This window comes from Lepidochelys kempii, chromosome 2 (assembly GCF_965140285.1).
Source record: "Lepidochelys kempii isolate rLepKem1 chromosome 2, rLepKem1.hap1, whole genome shotgun sequence".
In the NCBI taxonomy this organism is placed as follows: domain Eukaryota; kingdom Metazoa; phylum Chordata; order Testudines; family Cheloniidae; genus Lepidochelys; species Lepidochelys kempii.
The window spans coordinates 84,959,681-84,977,552 of NC_136381.1; the positions used below are offsets into that span (position 1 = coordinate 84,959,681).

At 42.4% G+C, this 17,872-nt stretch overlaps 1 protein-coding gene across 10 annotated transcripts in view; it reads left to right on the plus strand.

Annotated features, from left to right (window-relative positions):
- The window catches only part of SMCHD1 (structural maintenance of chromosomes flexible hinge domain containing 1), a 182,581-nt gene that overhangs the window by 40,352 nt on the left and 124,357 nt on the right, over positions 1-17,872 (plus strand). For all 10 annotated transcript variants that reach the window (XR_013635308.1, XR_013635309.1, XR_012157253.2 and 7 more), the window contains 3 exons: positions 3,593-3,699; positions 4,018-4,100; positions 4,255-4,368. Coding sequence is in view for 7 of the 10 variants with exons in the window: in XM_073331462.2 (XP_073187563.1) it covers positions 3,593-3,699; positions 4,018-4,100; positions 4,255-4,368 (304 nt within the window). In the remaining 3 variants the exon portion in view is untranslated. The remainder of the gene's footprint in view (positions 1-3,592; positions 3,700-4,017; positions 4,101-4,254; positions 4,369-17,872) is intronic.

Genomic DNA, 17,872 nt, shown 5'->3' on the forward strand with positions numbered 1-17,872 from the left:
CACCGGAGGACATGGTAGATAAGAAGGTTCGGTCAATGCAGACATTTCCCCAGCCCACAACTCATCATCCTCCACTGACAAGGCAGTCTTTTCACTGCCTCCAAGCACAGTTGACAACCTGAAACAATTTCAGGAACTCTTTGAAAGAGTAGCCACCAGCCAAGACATCCCCCTAGAAGAAGTGCAAGAAAACCAGCACAAGCTACGGTAAGTTTTACAGATGTCCATTACATCCAAAATCACACTACCAATAAACGATGCCATAGATGCTCTGGAACCAGCAGAGAATAGTTGGCAGACCCCCCCGCAACCATACCACCTATCAGCAAAAGACCCAACAGGAAGTACTTTGTCCCAGCTAAAGGGATGGACTTTTTGTTCTCTCATCCACAACTGAATTCTGTTGTGATGGAAGCTGCTAATTATCACAACAAACAGCCCCAATTCTGGTCCACTCCACAGGACAAAGAACATAAATGATTAGATCTCTTAGACAGAAAAGTATACTCATCAGCTACACTCCAATTCTGGGTAGCCAATTATTTTGTCCTTTTAACCAAGTACAACTATGACAATTATTGTCAGCTGCAAGAATTCCTTGATGCCTTACTGGAGGAAAAATGTCCCCAGTTCAGTGCTCTCTTGAAGGAAGGACAGCAAATTGCCAGCACATCCCTACAGGCCTCGATGGATGTAGTGGTCACTGCGGCGAGAACAACTGCAGTTGCAATGCGCAGGGCTTCATGCTTGCAGTCGTCTGTAGTCTCCAAAGAGCTCCAACTCAAGGCAGAAGGTCTCCCCTTCGACCGGGAGAAACTCTTCTCTGTAAAAATGGACGACTTTCTTCATTCTATGAAGGACTCTAGGGCCACCTTGTGCACCTTAGGCATATACACGTCTCCTAACAAACGGCGTTGATACCAACCATACCAAAAGGGCAGAGACACTTCTTTCCACAGCCCACAACAATGGCAATTCGACCACAACAGAAATAAATTAAAAAAGACGGAGGACTCCTCAAACTCAGTCCATGTCTTCACAACCATCTACCACCAAACCACAATGTTGAAGTCTTGGTCGAGGGTCTGAACGACTTCCCCTGCAATACAGCTCTACCAGACACTCCTACCCCCACCTTTTGGCCATCGCCTGCGCATGTTTACCGTGCTTGGGCAGCAATAACAACGGACCAATGGGTACTGGAGATTATAATAGAATATCAGTGTTGGAAGGGACCTCAAGAGGTCATCTAGTCCAACCCCCTACTCAAAGCAGGACCAATCCCCAATTTTTGCCCCAGATCCCTAAATGGCCCCCTCAAGGATTGAACTCGCAACCCTGGGTTTAGCAGGCCAATGCTCAAACCACTGAGCTGTCCCTCCATCCCCTTCCTCTTCTTACCCCCTACCTATCTCCTTCCCTGTCCCTCTTCAGGGACTCTTCTCATGAACACCTCTTACAACAGGAAGTGAACCATCTCCTACAATTGGGTGCCGTGGAGCAAGTTCCAACTCAATACAAAGGGAAGGGTTTTTACTCCCATTATTTTCTCATCAAAAAAGAAAAATGGCAGATGGAGGCCCATCTTAGATCTTTGGAAACTTCACAAATTTTTGCAGAATCACAGATTCAGAATGGTCACACTGGCCACAATTATTCCAGCGTTAGACATGAGGGACTGGTTTTCAGCCCTCGGCCTCCAAGATGCTTCCTTTCATATTACCCTACATCCAGCACACAAACAATTTTTAAGATTCACAATAAGGGTCAACCATTACCAATACAGAGTACTACCGTTGGCCTTTCCGCTGCCCCTCGAGTCTTTTCAAAAACCCTCACTGTAGTGGTGGCCTACTTACAAAGAAGAGGAGTGATGATCTTCCTGTACCCTAGACTATTGTCTACTGAAAGGCACAACTCGAGAAGAAGTGACACACATGGTGCAGACGACCATCAAGCTGTTCCAGACACTAGGTTTGCAGATAAATATACAGAAATCTACACTGACCCCGGTGCAACAACTGGATTCATTAGGGCCTACCTTGACTCCACAAAGGTCAGGGTGCTGTTGCCCAGTCACAGATTCAGGAAAATAACCAACCTTATCTCAGCAGTCACTGGCAGCCTCAAACGTCCGCCAGAACCTGCCTACAGCAATTAGGTCACATGGCAGTCATGTTTGTGGTGACATACTAGACTGCATATGAGTTGCTTTCAGGGCTGGCTGAGCACTGTGTACGCTCCCTGCAAACACAGTCTAAACAAAAGTGACGGTACCCTCACAGGTCATTATGTCATTCAAGTGGTGCAGAGCAGCCACTTGATCATTGACTAACACCTCGATTGGATGCTATAAGATGGGCTTTCAGTTTCTGCAGAGGCCTCCTTTAGCAGGACGGTACTGCAGGCAATGGTCCAGATGTAACCTGGCCATTTGAGTAGTTCAGAAGCGGGGGAGGGGGAGGTCTTTCCTATTCCTTATGTTCACTTTTGTATCCCTCCCTACTCCTGTTCACTCAGTGTTGCTTCCCATATGCATCAGACTTCTGGAAGACACTGGGCTGCAGAATGGAAAATTTCTTACTCAATAATTCCCTTCTGCTAGCAATAGGTAAAAAATTTTCCATTGGGTAAAAAAATCATCCCTAACATAGCATGATTATAGTGTGTATATTTTAGCACTGAGTCTGTGATTTGTGTGCTATAGTTTAAGTGTAAAGTGTGTTTATGTAGTTAAGTTGAATACAAATATACAGAAAGACCTTTAAAAACAGATAACTTGAAGGGTGCTTTTTGGTTTTTACAAGTTAATAAATAACCAGCACTCAGTTGATGCCCCTGCATGCAAAAACCTTGAAAGGGCAGTGGAACCCCACAAAATTCCCCTTGTGGCGTTTCTACCTCATGATTTGATTGTTCTATGGAGTAGAATTTCCCCCCCCCCCCACCATTGGTGAGGAGAGAATCTTCATGAAAACTGTTACATTATAGTAAATAACATGTTATCTTTATAATAGTTCCCTAACTGTGTGGCTTTTTTTCCCAGCAGGGTTGGGGTGAGCTTATGTATAATAGACCTACCCCTTCCCCTTTACATAGTTAGGGGATAGCTGTGCCTAGTTTATGGGGGGTAATTTGGGTCATACACTGGCCTGAATAAATGCAGATTGAGATATTTGTTAGCCTATCATGCAACTATTGCAAACATAAATTAGCAATCTACAGAATTGTCTGATAAGTGTTTGAAATGTAGTTGGGTTAAAGACTATTTAATATGAAGGAAATCCTGAGAAGCTGAAATGTTCATGTTCATTGCGATCATATGGATGTTCTAAAGGCAACAGCCAATCACAGTAGAGATTGTATACTTCAATTATTACACTATTGTACAGTTGTGAGTAACTGTATGGTATCACTGCCCTCAGATGATTTTTTTTAACATAATCTAGCACCTACAGGATCACCACGTAATCTTATTTAAGATATTGCATTATATCTATAACTATTTTGCTGATCCTTTTTATATAAAGTGATAATTCTACTCTTTGCATGTTACAGCATAGATGTTGATATTTGAATTTAATTTATTCAGGAACCTCAAGCATTGTATGATGAAATAAAAATTATTCCAATCTCAAAACTTGACAGAGCAATGTCTGAAAAAGTTGTTAAAAAATACATTGAAGATGAAATGGCAAGGTAAGATCTCTTTTTTGTAATGAAGAGGTTTTTACTTGCTAAGACCCTACTTTCCAGGTTTTTGTATTTCTTCCAAAATCATTAAAATCACTAATATTTAGAATGTAGCTCCATTACTCTTGATAATCTCATCAACTGCTGTAGTAGAAACAAAGATTTCTGAATTCTGAGCATAGTATGGAAGTAAGGAATGGAGGGAATGATTTTCAAAAACCTGCTTTCTAAACGTGCTTATGTATAAACTTCAGTTATATGCTGCTAAAGATCAAGTGTACTGTTCCTTTCTTAGAGAAAAAAAAAATCTTGTTTCTTTGTTAGATTTCCTGATAGGTTGTCAGTAACATGGCCTGAAGGAGATGAGCTGTTACCAAATGAGACCAAGCTTGCTGGTACACCAATAGGTATGTTTCTTTCCAGGTACTATTTTAATTTAATATGTTTTTTTTGCATATTATTCATTATAACTTTAAAAGAGAACATCTTGGGAACAAGAACCAACCAAATTTGTGTATTGCGTGTTTTAAAAACTAGTCGCTTTTGTTCCCTTATATACAGGAGCATTAAGAATTGAAATATTGAATAAGAAAGGCGAGGCAATGCAAAAACTTCCAGGTACAAGCCATGGAGGGTCAAAGAAACTGCTTGTTGAACTAAAAGTTATTTTACACTGTAAGTACACAACCCTGAAAGATTAAGAAATTATTCCTTTGTAGACTAATAAAGCAAGTTGCCTACGTATAGCTAGTTTAGAATTTGTTACCCCCATATACATTTAAGATAAGGACAAAATCTTGTCAGAACTGCACAATGATTCTCCAAAACTAGGTAAGCTATAAGTTTTAAGGAACTGACAGATGCCACCATGCCAAATGTTTAATGCCCTGATATTTTAAGTATGGCACTTTAAATGCTACATTATATATGTGGATGTGATATGGATTTCAGGTCATATGGATTTAGAATGTGAGAATAGTAAGGTGGAGTAAATGTTATCTTTAACATTAACAGTATGTATGGGGGAACACAAGGCTTATAGTTCACTCATGGACTTCTGGTTTTATCTATTATATAATGCCCTATTGATTTATTACCATTAAAATCCATTTAATGTATAAGTGGCAGAGGAAACTGGGAGCTACTTATACAAAAAGATGAAAGAGTTGTTGTTTGTTTAATGCTGTGTTGCAAAAAAATCTAGAGATCCCAGTCAGGATCCCATTGTGCTAGGGGCTGTACATATACATGTACAAACTGATGGTCTCTGGCCCAAGAGTTGAGACCTTTCCTAGCAGGATGTAGTGTATTGAAGGACATGCTACATCTCTTTAACTCATGGCATGACATTTTGCAATACACAGTATGTGATTAATGTGCATTTGAAAGTGTAACAGGATATGAGCATTTCGGCCTCTATGTAAATCATTCTTGAGCATACATGTGATATGATGGATGGCTTTAGCATTCTGGTGAGGAACAATGGCTGTAATGATCTAGGAAGACATTATTTACTGAGCATGAAGAACAGGGTGTATGGCAGACACAAAAATGTCTATAACACATGGATTTAATATCGCCATGTCTTATAGAAATCTGCCCTGGAAAATTTGTCCACAACTGGAACCGTAAAAATCAAGTTTTGCCAGCTTAGTTACATGGTAAGATCCACCAAAATTTGTAAGTTATTTCCTTGGATAGTAAAAAGAGTAAAATTTGTTACCAAATCCTGTCTATGCTAGAGAGTTGAACTGGTGGGATTGCGTAGGTGTAAACACCACCAGTGCAATACATTCACACTAGCCAGAGATTTTCATGCTAAAAAAATATGGTTTTGCCTCATTCCCCACAGTATTAGTTACACAACTGCAGATCTGCTACTCTCTAGGTAGGTATCCCATAGTTCTTAGAATAGTCCAGACATTGACCACAGACTGTGACTGAGTTGTCCTGGAGTTCTGGGATGAGCTGCAGAGACTTCAGGGTGAAGATGGAGACTTTCTGTAATTCTCTGCACATTCACTGTGTTAATCAGACATAAATAATGTAATTGTCTGGTAACACAGTGCCCCATCTGGGCTAAGTGTTATAACTACCATTGATCCCTGAGGCAAGAGGCTTGCCTCAAAGTAGATACTGAATGTTCCTCATAGGGGACCATGACGACAGAACAGATGCCAGAGCATTTATTGGTTTCCAGTCTCGCTGTCTATCTCTATATCTCCAGAGCTTAGGCCTGATATCCTTTCTCAGCCATGCTGCCTGGAATCATGAGGGCTTTTACAGTGGTGGGAGAGGTCTCCATTCTAGGCCTTTCTATAAGAGACTCAGTCTCAACAGAAGAGCCAGAGTTGATTGCTACAAATCTTAGCATTGACACCTCTTCAAGATCTTCATAGACCCAACATTTATTCCATTTCTAAACTATGAAATTACTATGCTCGGTGGTGTTTAGGTGAAGTGTTCCCACTGAACTTCTCTTTTTGAATATATTACTCCTGGGGGAATTCTGCTCCTCAAAATTAAAAATTCTGCAGATAGTATTTAAAAATTCTGCAAAATTCTGCATATTTTGTCAAAATAACACAATAAAATCACACAAGTTTCAATTATTTTGGTAATGTATTTCAAAATAGCTGTCAGCAAGTGTCTCTAACAAAACAGACAACAAAAAAGATTCAGGAAATTTTTTTTTGACAAATAGGTTAATTATTAGGCATATTAATACAGAACTTTGAGTAATAATTCATTTAAACTATAATACAGACACACATTTTCTGCACCCCTCAGAAGCAGTGCAAAAGCTTGGGAGAGTCAGGGGTAATGGAGGAGCTGAGGGAGAGGGAAGTAATTGCTGGGAAGGAGCCTAGGTGTGAACTTAGAGCTTGTTGGATGTGGGTGAGAGAAGTATGGAACAAGTTTTTTGGGGGGGGATTGTTAGCCAGGGTTTGCATGGGGGAGGCTCCCTAACGCTAGCCTCCCTCATTCAGTCAGGCACATCTGCCCCTGACTCCGTGTGTCCCTGAACCCCTCCCCCCATCCACTTGTGTCCCTGCATGCCCACTCCCATTCAGCCCCCATCCCAGTCTGTCCCCCACTGACTAGTCCTTCTGAACCCTGGTCTGTGACCTCCAAGCAGCCCCATGTGCCCCACACTGTCCCCTAATATCCCGTGCCTCCTGACCTGGCTCCACGGGCAGGGTATTGTGAGGAACATAGCCTCTTCTCTTCCTTATCCACAGCTAGGATGCTTCCACCTGGAGCCGCTGCTCTCTGTTCTGATGCCCCAGCAGCCCTTGGTGGGCAAAAGGTGTAACTGCAGCACTTCTCAGCAGAATGTATTTTCTTCAGGGGAAGAAAAAATTCTGCACGGTACATGAATTTTGCATGTAGGCAGTGGTGCAGAATTCTCCCAGGAGTAGTATATTTAGCACTCTTCAAGCAGCATCTGCACTGGTTCCTAGTCTTAGCTTAAATTTATGCTTCAATAATTTCTTCAAGGAGTAGTTCACTGAGGTGAAGTAGTCTCAAGGTGGTACTTGCCAAGGCACAAGTGTGCTGCACACTGAAGGGGACAGTATGCTGAGGCAAAATGTGCTAAAACACAGAGGAGAGAGCACCAGGGTATTGATGCAGAAAGGGCACTGACACAAGAAGCATTTTAAAGCACTGGGCAAAGATTTTGACATATCAGAAAGAACTGCACAAAAAAATTTGTTGGAGCAATGTGCTGAGGCAGCATAGTGACTCTAGAGGTCTTGGAGCACTGAAATCTGTGGAACAGTCAGACAATGAATTTAGACAGAAACGGGCAAGAAAATTAGGTTGTAATAGCAATGAGTAAGTCTGAAGTTTCAATAATCAAGAGATGGATTGCTGGCAAGGGAGATTGTCCTTCTGTAATGAAGATGGGACTGGTATAGAATGTGTGAGCAGTGGTATTATATGAGGGGCTGGTAGCATCACATGTTGTTAAGGTTTCCTGACACTTCCCAGTATAAGACCCTGATCTCAGTGGCTTATAAATTTGCCAAACTTTAACAATTTGGACTGGAAGTTTCCAAACTAGGTATCTGCCTCCGGCTGAATTGTTTTAATTTTTTTATTTTTGACAAAATATCAGCAAATGCAGCTCAGCCATTTCCAAGAACCAGGCTAGAGAAGAATAAATTTTGCCTCAGTTTAAAAAAATAATAATCTGGCAATCTTTTCTTTGAGAAGCACTAGTGCTGCTATGCTTTGGATCAGGGACTTGAAATTTGGCAAGGGGTGACTTTGCTGCCCCCAGGAAAATCCACCCAAATTTGGCCAAGTTTTAAGCCTTAGAAAAAATTCAGTTTGCACAAACTCAGGCATACTAAAGCTTTGCAGCTAAATTCATTGAAGCATGCTCCAGCCCAGGGCTGTAGGGGGCAGAGCAGAACTTTCCTTGCAGTTATGGCTCTGGGCCCGGGGTGCTGTGAGCTGAGCACTGAAACTAAGAGCAAGAAAACTCTGTGCTCAGTAACTCCCATGCTGGTGCCCAACCAGCATGGAAGAGGAAGCTGCCCAATTCAAATGCATTAGGGAATAGAGCTGGTTGGAGGTGCAGGAGACTCGGACTGGAGGCTGGCAGGGGGTTGGGGAGAGGGGAACTGGGAGCATGAGCTCTGGAGGGAAATGGGGTGGTGCAGGACAGAGAGACTGAGGTTGAATCAGGAACTGTGGGGAGACTGAGATGAGGAGCTGGGGTGAGGGATGATGCACTAAGATTAGATGAGGAGTCTGGGCGGGAGACTGGGATGAGGAGCCATTGGGCATGGGGAACTTGGGCAAGGGAAAGGAGGATGAGTGGAGGTCAGAGCAGGGAGAGACTAATTTGATGAGCTGGGAAGTGGAAAACTGGGACTGGCTGGGCAAGGAGAGTGAAACTGGAATGGGGAGTGGAGACTGGGATTGGGGAACAAGGATCTGGAGTGGGGTAGAGAAGGACTGGGGCACGGACAGTTGGGAGGGTATGGGGAAGAAAGGAGCCAAGTTTGGGGCAGAATGGACAGAAGAGTCTGTGATCTCTACAGCATGGTCTTTCCAAGCCCTGTAATTGAACCCAAAGTGCTGGAGCCTCTCAATTCTTCCGCTGTTAGCAAGCGTCTGTGAAACCCACTGGCAAAATTGTCTCTCTCATCCCCCTTTAGTGCTGGTTCACATACAGGATAACTACCTACTACTGCTCTCAATAACACAAGTGGCAGAGTTCTGTACAGTGAATCTAAGGGTTCCAACCCTTTTAATAATGCACATGGCTGTCAATGTGATGCCACATGATGGAATTTCTGGGGGGTTTTTTTGTTTGGTTTTTTTAACCTACAAAATAACATACAAACTACATTAAATGAACATTATTAGAGTTGCAAAATCAAGCACTGAAAAATTAGGAAATGTTTGTACAACCTTAATTGGCCCCCTTGTGAGTATGCATGATGATAGTCTTTCATCACATGATCAAGTATTGTTTTTCCCATCGGATCATTGCCTCGTTCAGTGAACAGGGTGAATCTACTCTCGGGATGAATCAGGGTTGTGTAGTAAAGGAGGCTGTTGTCTGTAAGACTCTGTCATAGTCTGGTTGGGAGGAGGGGGTCCAGACCAGTGAGGGATTGTGTTACTGCCTGCCCTGTAACCCTGAGTGCGTAACAATGCTTTTCTCCTGTAGCTGCCAACCTGGGTTGCTCACAACCAGCCTACCAGTATTCAGGTCACTCCCTGAGCATCTGTATGTAGCTGCAGCCCTAGTCCAGCAGCCCCAACCCCAGCAGCTGGCCAGTAACACACGAGTCGCACTCGGGCTTGCACCAATCTGGGTTACAATCAGCAAGATGACCCCAGTGCGCTCCCAGTCCCAAATTTCCCCAAAATCACATGCCCTGAAGTATCCAGCCCTCTTCGGGGCAGCTTAGAGAAATAATACATTTTGTTGCTCTTTTATAGAGACAAAACCACTTCACAGCTTATTAACTTAACTGGGGTAAATATACTCTTCTCTTTAAACACAGCATTGAGTTGCTTTATAGTAAAATCAATGTATTTTATTAATTTTTTATTAATATTAATTAAAAATTTATTAATAATAGGACATAGGTTAAGTGATGCTAAGTAAAAGCAATAAAGTTAGAAAGTTTTACAAGCAAAAGTGAAAACACATGTCTAAAATTCTGAAACTTAATCTAGCAAGATACAGGCTTTGTTCAAGATGGTTTCTCTCACCAGTCATTCTTTTTCTCAACCATGGTTGGCTTTCCCTCAGTCAGGACCTTCCACAAAAGTACAAGGTGCTGGCTTCCCTTGTCTTCCCATGTTCAAAATGTCTCCTGGTTTACTGAGTAAACCCCCAGATGGTACTACTGAGTTACTTTGGTGTTAGCCAACCTGGGAAATCAGGCAGGCATCTTTCAGGTGATTCTTCAAGTGATTGTCCACATTTCTGATGTGTATGTGTCCTGTACACTTTAGGGGTACCCACATTTACCCTGTTCCTAGGGTTCAAGGCGTAGCCCCACATTCTAGGGCACCCACCTTTACCATTCTATGGTCTCAGGTCGTAACCCTGTTGATTTAGGCATCCATCCTTACCCTTCCGTGGGCTCAGGGCATAACCTTACACTCTGTGAGTTCGCAGAGCCTTTACCAGTGAAAGAGTCTTATACAGTAACAGCCTTAACCTCTATTTATTAACAATCACCAAAACAGAATGCACACACTAAGCATACACAATGCTCACCACTCCTAATAAGGCAGACAAACTTTTCCTGCTGGCCAGTCAGGATCATGTCATCCAGGAACTCCAGCTTCTGCATGATATAGTTGGCAGGGTGTTGAGGTCTGGCAACTCTGATCTTAGGGCTGTGCCCTGGAGTTGGTTCCAAAGAACTTCCTTTTGGACCCCAGTTTATATAGTGAAACTTGAGTCCTGCTTAGCTGTACCTCAACCAGTCATTTTACTAAGGTGATACACAAAAATTATTTGACCAATCCTAACATATTGGGAAACAATTCTTTACTCAATCATACTTTACCACTTTAGTTGATTTAAATCTTTAAAATTAATTATGCAACTGAAACAATCAAAGAACCAGACAGAGACCATACAGATAAACAGTAGAGAAGTAGGGGCCATAAAGGCAAAACAATAAAGAAGTAGAGATTTCACAGCCACAGCTGTTGATAAGTGATTCTTTGCCAGACAGAATGCTATCAAACAAAATTATCTTTAAACATCTTAAGATGTGTTTCTTTATCTGGTGATGGTGGGTACTATTAGGACAGAATCTCCTTCTTAACAGCCCAATATTACATTATTTTAATGTAATTGAGATGGAATGTGAGGATGTGACTTTCTGCTTCTTAGCTCATGGCTGCTGCTGTCCTAATGTGGCTTCAAAAAAAAAGACCTCAGACTTTATGCCCTGTGTCTGTGAGATTGGAATCTTTTGAGTAGCAGTGTCCATTGGACCCGTGCTTACACACCCTCCAGTGCCCTGTAGCAGATAGTAAGGTAGCATGAATGGTGGAGCAGCTGCAACAACAGTTCTCCAGTTTTTGTTTACTGCTTGTAGCTTCAGGATGGCACACCTGCAGTGTCTGTCTTTGTACACTCTGATTTATCTTTCTAGGTAGTTCTTTAGTTCTCGTAGCCTGGTGTCATTGTGTAAAACACACACACAGTAGATTTTAGAAGTCTTCAAGGCCACATGTTGCTCCTGCATTGGAACTCAGCCATGTCCAAGGGAATTCAAATCACCTGCATTCAAGTCTTGTCCCTCTTGTAAATCTGCTATTCATATCAGTGATGGACACTAAGTGTCTCTTCTACCCAGGAGCCGTGCATATGCTCTGCAAATGCTCTATATATTGCTCCTTTTTCAAAAAGGAACCATCAGGGCTTTGTTGGCCATGGAAGGTGAGAAAACTGCTCCACTGGACCAGACTACCACTGAGCACCCTGAGAAGATGTCACTCCACTCTCGTCTCTAGAGCCAGTTGAGCACGGAGGAAGTTCCATTCCTCCATCACATAGTTGTCCAGAACCTCCTTCATTTTTTCAGATCAAGAAAGAGAAGACTGAATGAACTCACAGTCTGACTAGAGATATAAATCTCCCTGTCCAGCCCTGAGCAGATCCAACTTAGGAGGTAGTCCAAAGCCCAGATGGGGTCTTGCTGATGGCTTGGCACTGGTCTCTGTTTGGCCTCAGTACAGACTTTGGAAGCAGAGTCCCAGCAACTGAGCGTTAAAGCATCAATTGCTTCGGTGTCAGGCAGTCAAGCCAGCCATTTGGTCAAGTAGTCTCCATTGTCTACATGTTCTCTCTGAGGAGTCTTCTAGGATGGCCTTTGGAAAAGTGGATTCCCTTTAATGGGCGATCAGCATGTCTAGCTGCTCCATTATTGTGCCTGAAAGGCTGGTTGTGGGTGTTCCCAATCTCACAACATATTTCAGTAATATATACAGCAATACCTCACATATAATGATATCACATACAATCCAACAGAATATTAGTGTTCAACAGTTCAAGACTTTTAAAATGATATAAGGCATATTTTGTCCAAAACACATATTTATGATAGTGGTGAATATGGGGGTTCCAGGGTGCTGCTTTGAGGTACAGAGTGACACAACTCCATTCTTTCACAGGTGGGGGCACTCAAATTTAGACCTGTTTTGTATTTGACCTGAACAACAAATGCTGCAGATTCTGCTCTGTAGGGAGAACCGGTTCTGGCTATGCTAGACGGCAGTGGAGAGGAGCGGCAGTGCTGGCTGGCCCTCTGCCCGGCCCTCTGCCCTTCAGGTTTGGCCCTGCAACCTCTGTCAGGATCTGACTGCTGTGCGCCACTCACTCTGTTTTGGTCAGGCTGCACCCATCATGACAGCGGGGCTGAGGGGCCAAACCTGAGTGGGCAGTGGGGTGGCCAGAGCTGCTGCTCTTTGCCATTGCCTATCAGAGGGTCCAATGCAGGTGACTTGATGCCCCTGCCAGTGGTGTACACAAATGTGTAACATGTGTAAGGCTGTGGTGATGCTGTACCTTCCAATTCCTTTGATACTGTGAGAGTCCTCAAAAAAATCAGATAGGATTTAGCCCTAATGATAATGGTATCTTCTGCCTGGCCCAGGGAGTTTTGGTATTCCAACCTCATGAACCTGTCAGCATGAACCTGATCACCCTCCCAACACACCCAAATGTGATCTCATAATTGGAGGGACAAGTTCTACATCCAGATTTAGCGTCCCTCCATTTCATAATCTGGATGTTGGCTGGCTGACTTCTGTTGACAGTGGATTATGTTCTTTATCAGTTCAAAACATCTGGAAACCAAGCATCCTAGAACAAAGAGAACTAGCCTTAGTGGTATTCTTTATGAACTTTTATACCTTGATAAAGTATCCTCAGATGTCCAGATTAATCAGAAAGGGCAGACTAGAAAAAACATTACCTCCAAAAGACAAATTAAGGAGTTAATACCTCTTTGTATAAGAGTCACATTGCAGTTCTCATGAGAAAAAGGCTATTCTTGTAACTCCAGAAACATTTTGCTTCAGAAAATAAATCTACCAAATAAATTCTGTGTTTCAGAAAATAAATCTACCATCACTTTTTTCCAAACATTTTTCCAAGCATTCTTTCTGGGAAAACAAAGTTAGGGCATAAGTGAACATCCCTAGAATATTAGAGACTGTTACAACCATATAGAGTACACACACTATCTGTATTAGTCCAAAATACCAGGGCCTTAGGGCCTCAAAGGCAAGATGTTAAAATCTTGCATCAGTTGTTATGGTAGGCAACAGGGAAATATTCTCAGAGGGAATCAGGGTTCCTTCTGCAAGATCTGTAGTAACTTTGTGGATAGAAAATATCTGAGCCTCAGCTGAGGAATTTTAACAAGTAGATTTCCATTTTTCTTCAGAAGCATCCTTTCTAAAGAAGGTGCTACCGGGTTAGTTCCCAGATCATTTTCTCAAATCACATGTCTTTACTGTATAGAGGGGAGCTTTTATTTCTGCCTATTTTGCTCTAATGATGATAATTAAATTCTGCTGTATCCTTTTGCCCCTATTTCTGTGATTCAGTGCTCACTACTTTCTATTTATTATGACTGAGGAGAGAAGCTGTGCAGCAGAATGAGAAATTTCATATTTGATCATTTTCTTTCAGTTTTTAGCTTCTCTTGTCATTCAGATCTGCCTGGAATACAATTTGTAATAATTTGGGAATTTTTCTCTGAAAGGAGACATAAATATAAACTTACCTGAAAGTTGGATAATATATTCCCAAGTCTTAATGCTAATTACAGTTTATTGGAATGTTCAAATAGCTTTTGGAAAATCTCTTCTGGTGGTCTGAGGGGAAAGGCGGGGATGGGAACAGAGGTTAGCTTCAGAGTCCAAGCAACAGTGATGTACCACCTCTGAATTCCACAGGTCAGAGGCATTATCCATTTGTTACAAATGAGGAAAGAAGCTGCTAAAAGAAGATTATCAGTCAAGAAACTTTTCAGTCTCCCATCATAGAACAAATGTTACCAGTTTCAGGTTTTTAACACAGTCCTGGTTTTGGAGACCAGCATTTTTCCATTCATAGAATCATAGAATATCAGGGTTGAAGGGACCTCAGGAGGTCATCTAGTCCAACCTCCTGCTCAAAGCAGGACCAGTCCCCAACTAAATCATCCCAGCCAGGGCTTTGTCAAGCCTGACCTTAAAAACTTCTAAGGAAGGAGATTCTACCACCTCCCTAGGTAATGCATTCCAGTGTTTCACCACTCTCCTAGTGAAAAAGTTTTTCCTAATAATCCAACCTAAACCTTCCCCACTGCAACTTGAGACCATTACTCCTTGTTCTGTCGTCTGCTGCCACTGAGAACAGTCTAGATCCATCCTCTTTGGAACCCCATTTCAGATAGTTGAAAGCAGCTATCCAATCCCCCCTCAGTCTTCTCTTCCGCAGACTAAACAATCCCAGTTCCCTCAGCTTCTCCTCATGAGTCATGTGTTCTAGTCCCCTCATAATTTTTGTTGCCCTCCGCTAGACGTTTTCCACTTTTCCACATCCTTCTTGTAGTGTGGGGCCCAAAACTGGACACAGTACTCCAGATGAGGCCTCACCAATGTCGAATAGAGGGGAACGATCACGTCCCTCGATCTGCTGGCAATGCCCCTACTTATACATCCCAAAATGCCATTGGCCTTCTTGGCAACAAGGGCACACTGTTGACTCATATCCAGCTTCTCGTCCACTGTAACCTCTAGGTCCTTTTCCGCAGAACTGCTGCCTAGCCATTCGGTCCCTAGTCTGTAGTGGTGCATTGGATTCTTCCATCCTAAGTGCAGGACTCTGCACTTGTCCTTGTTGAACCTCATCAGATTTCTTTTGGCCCAATCCTCTAATTTGTCTAGGTCCCTCTGTATCCTATCACTACCCTCCAGCGTATCTACCTCTCCTCCCAGTGTAGACTCATCTGCAAACTTGCTGAGAGTTCAATACACACCATCCTCCAGATCATTTATGAAGATATTGAACAAAACCGGCAGCAGGACTGACCCTTGGGGTACTCCACTTGATACCAGCTGCCAACTAGACATGGAGCCATTGATCACTACCCATTGAGCCTGACAATCTAGCCAATTTTCTATCCACCTTATAGTGCATTCATCCAGCCCATACTACTTTAACTTGCTGGCAAGAATACTGTGGGAGACCATGTCAAAAGCTTTGCTAATGTCAAGGAACAACACGTCCACTGTTTTCCCCTCATCCACAGAGCCAGTTGTCTAGTCATAGAAGGCAGTTAGATTAGTCAGGCATGACTTGCCCTTGGTGAATCTATGCTGATTGTTCCTGATCACTTTCCTCCCATGTAAGTGCTTCAGAATTGATTCCTTGAGGACCTGCTCCATGATTTTTCCAGGGACTGAGGTGAGGCTGACTGGCCTGTAGTTCCCAGGATCTTCCTTCTTCCCTTTTTTAAGGATGGGCACGACATTAGCCTTTTTCCAGTCGTCCGGGACTTTTCCCAGTCGCCATGAGTTTTCAAAGATAATGGCCAATGGTTCTGCAATCGCATCTGCCAACTCCTTTAGCACTCTCAGATGCAGCGCATCTGGCCCCATGGACTTGTGCTCATCCAGCTTTTCTAAATAGTCCCAAACCACTTCTTTCACCACAGAGGGCTGGTCAACTCCTCCCCATGCTGTGCTGCCCAGTGCAGTAGTCTGGGAGCTGACCTTGTTCATGAAGACAAAGGCAAAAAAAGCATTGAGTACATTAGCTTTTTCCACATCCTCTGTCACTAGATTGCCTTCCTCATTCAGTAAGGGGCCCAAACTTTTCTTGACTTTCTTCTTGTTGCTAACATACCTGAAGAAACCCTTCTTGTTACTCTTAACCTCTCTTGCTAGCTGCAACTCCAGATGTGATTTGGCCTTCCTGATTTCACTCCTGCATGCCCGAGCAATATTTTTATATTCCTCCCTAGTCATTTGTCCAATCTTCCACTTCTTGGAAGCTTCTTTTTTGTGTTTAAGATCACCAAGGATTTCACTGTTAAGCCAAGCTGGTCGCCTGCCATATTTACTATTCTTTCTACACATCGGGATGGTTTGTCCCTGTAACCTCAATAAGGATTCTTTAAAATACAGCCAGCTCTCCTGGACTCCTTTCCCCCTCATGCTATTCTCCCAGGGGATCCTGCCCATCAGTTCCCTGAGGGAGTCAAAGTCTGCTTTTCTGAAGTCCAGGGTCCGTATTCTGCTGCTCTCCTTTCTTCCCTGTGTCAGGACCCTGAACTCGACCATCTCATGGTCACTGCCTCCCAGGTTCCCATCCACTTTTCCTTCCCCTACTAATTCTTCCCGGTTTGTGAGCAGCATTCAGACTCTTCCTTTTTGCTACAGCAGCTGCATGTATTGCCTCGCCCTGGATCACCTTCTCCTTGCCTAGAGTAGAGTAGTGTGTCTGCACAGAATTATTAGTCATATTGTACAGATGGGGAACTAGAGGTAGAGAGGGGAAGTGACTTGCCAAAAGTGCTTTCTTTCAGTTGTTAATCTTGCACTACAACTAAATGATCAAATTTGCGCTAGCAATAGCTGGTGATACTTCTCAATAGGATATTCAGAATTTATTTGAGAATTACCAATTTCTCAGTGTTGGTGACTGCCAAAAAAAAAAAATCATAATGGTTTATTTTTGTACACTATCTCCCAAGATTCATTACTAGTAAAAATTTATTTAACTCAGTAGTTTAAAAATTGTGAACAAAAGAACAAATAAACTTAGGACAAAGCCGCCTTTGGCAGCCATTTCAAAACATGCATGTAGTTTGGTGCAAAACATGTGAATAAAGAATCTAATTGTAATGTCGTGTAAGAATTTGAAATACCCACATTAAATTGCAATCTAATTTCAGACAGGATGAATGAAATAATGGCGTGTTGTACTGAGAGACAGTTTTATTTCTTCCCATAAGATGCTCTCCTCCCTTGGTTCTTCCTTGATTTATTCTGTTTTGTCTGATTTTTATTGCTTAGTTTTGCTACATCTATACTCTGTATTTACTAAGTCATAAATTCCTCGATTTTTGAATAATAAAAATAAATTCAAGCCCCCTGAGATGAAGGTGTGAATGATTGATACATGGGCAAAATTTACATTGGTATGTATGTATGGAATACTAAGTTAGAAGATGTAAAACTTTAGTAATTAAAAAAAAAAAAAGGTTTTGGATGTGCCCTCTTACTACGGCAAGGATTCCATAGAAAAAGAGGAGGCAACCTGGGAGAGGGGAGGATAGATGTTTTTGTACTGTCTTTTAATTGGTTTTAGTTTTTTCTACCCAATTGCTCCTATTTTAGTCTATTTAATAGTAAGTCACTTGTGAAAGTGGCTAAAAAAGCACAGTTGTTTATAAAGCACTTCTGAGTATCTGTGTGGGACACAGCATAACTAGAGGGGTATAAAAGTGGGCTTCCACGGTTACTGCTTTCTCATAAATGTATGCTTCTAGTGGCAAGAATTTGGCAGTGAGAGAGTTTACCTGCAATCAATGTGATAAATTGATCAATTGAATTCAAACTCTTGTCTCTCTCTTTTTTTAAATTTAAAAATATGGTGTGTGTGGGTATTTGTAATAGGTATAAT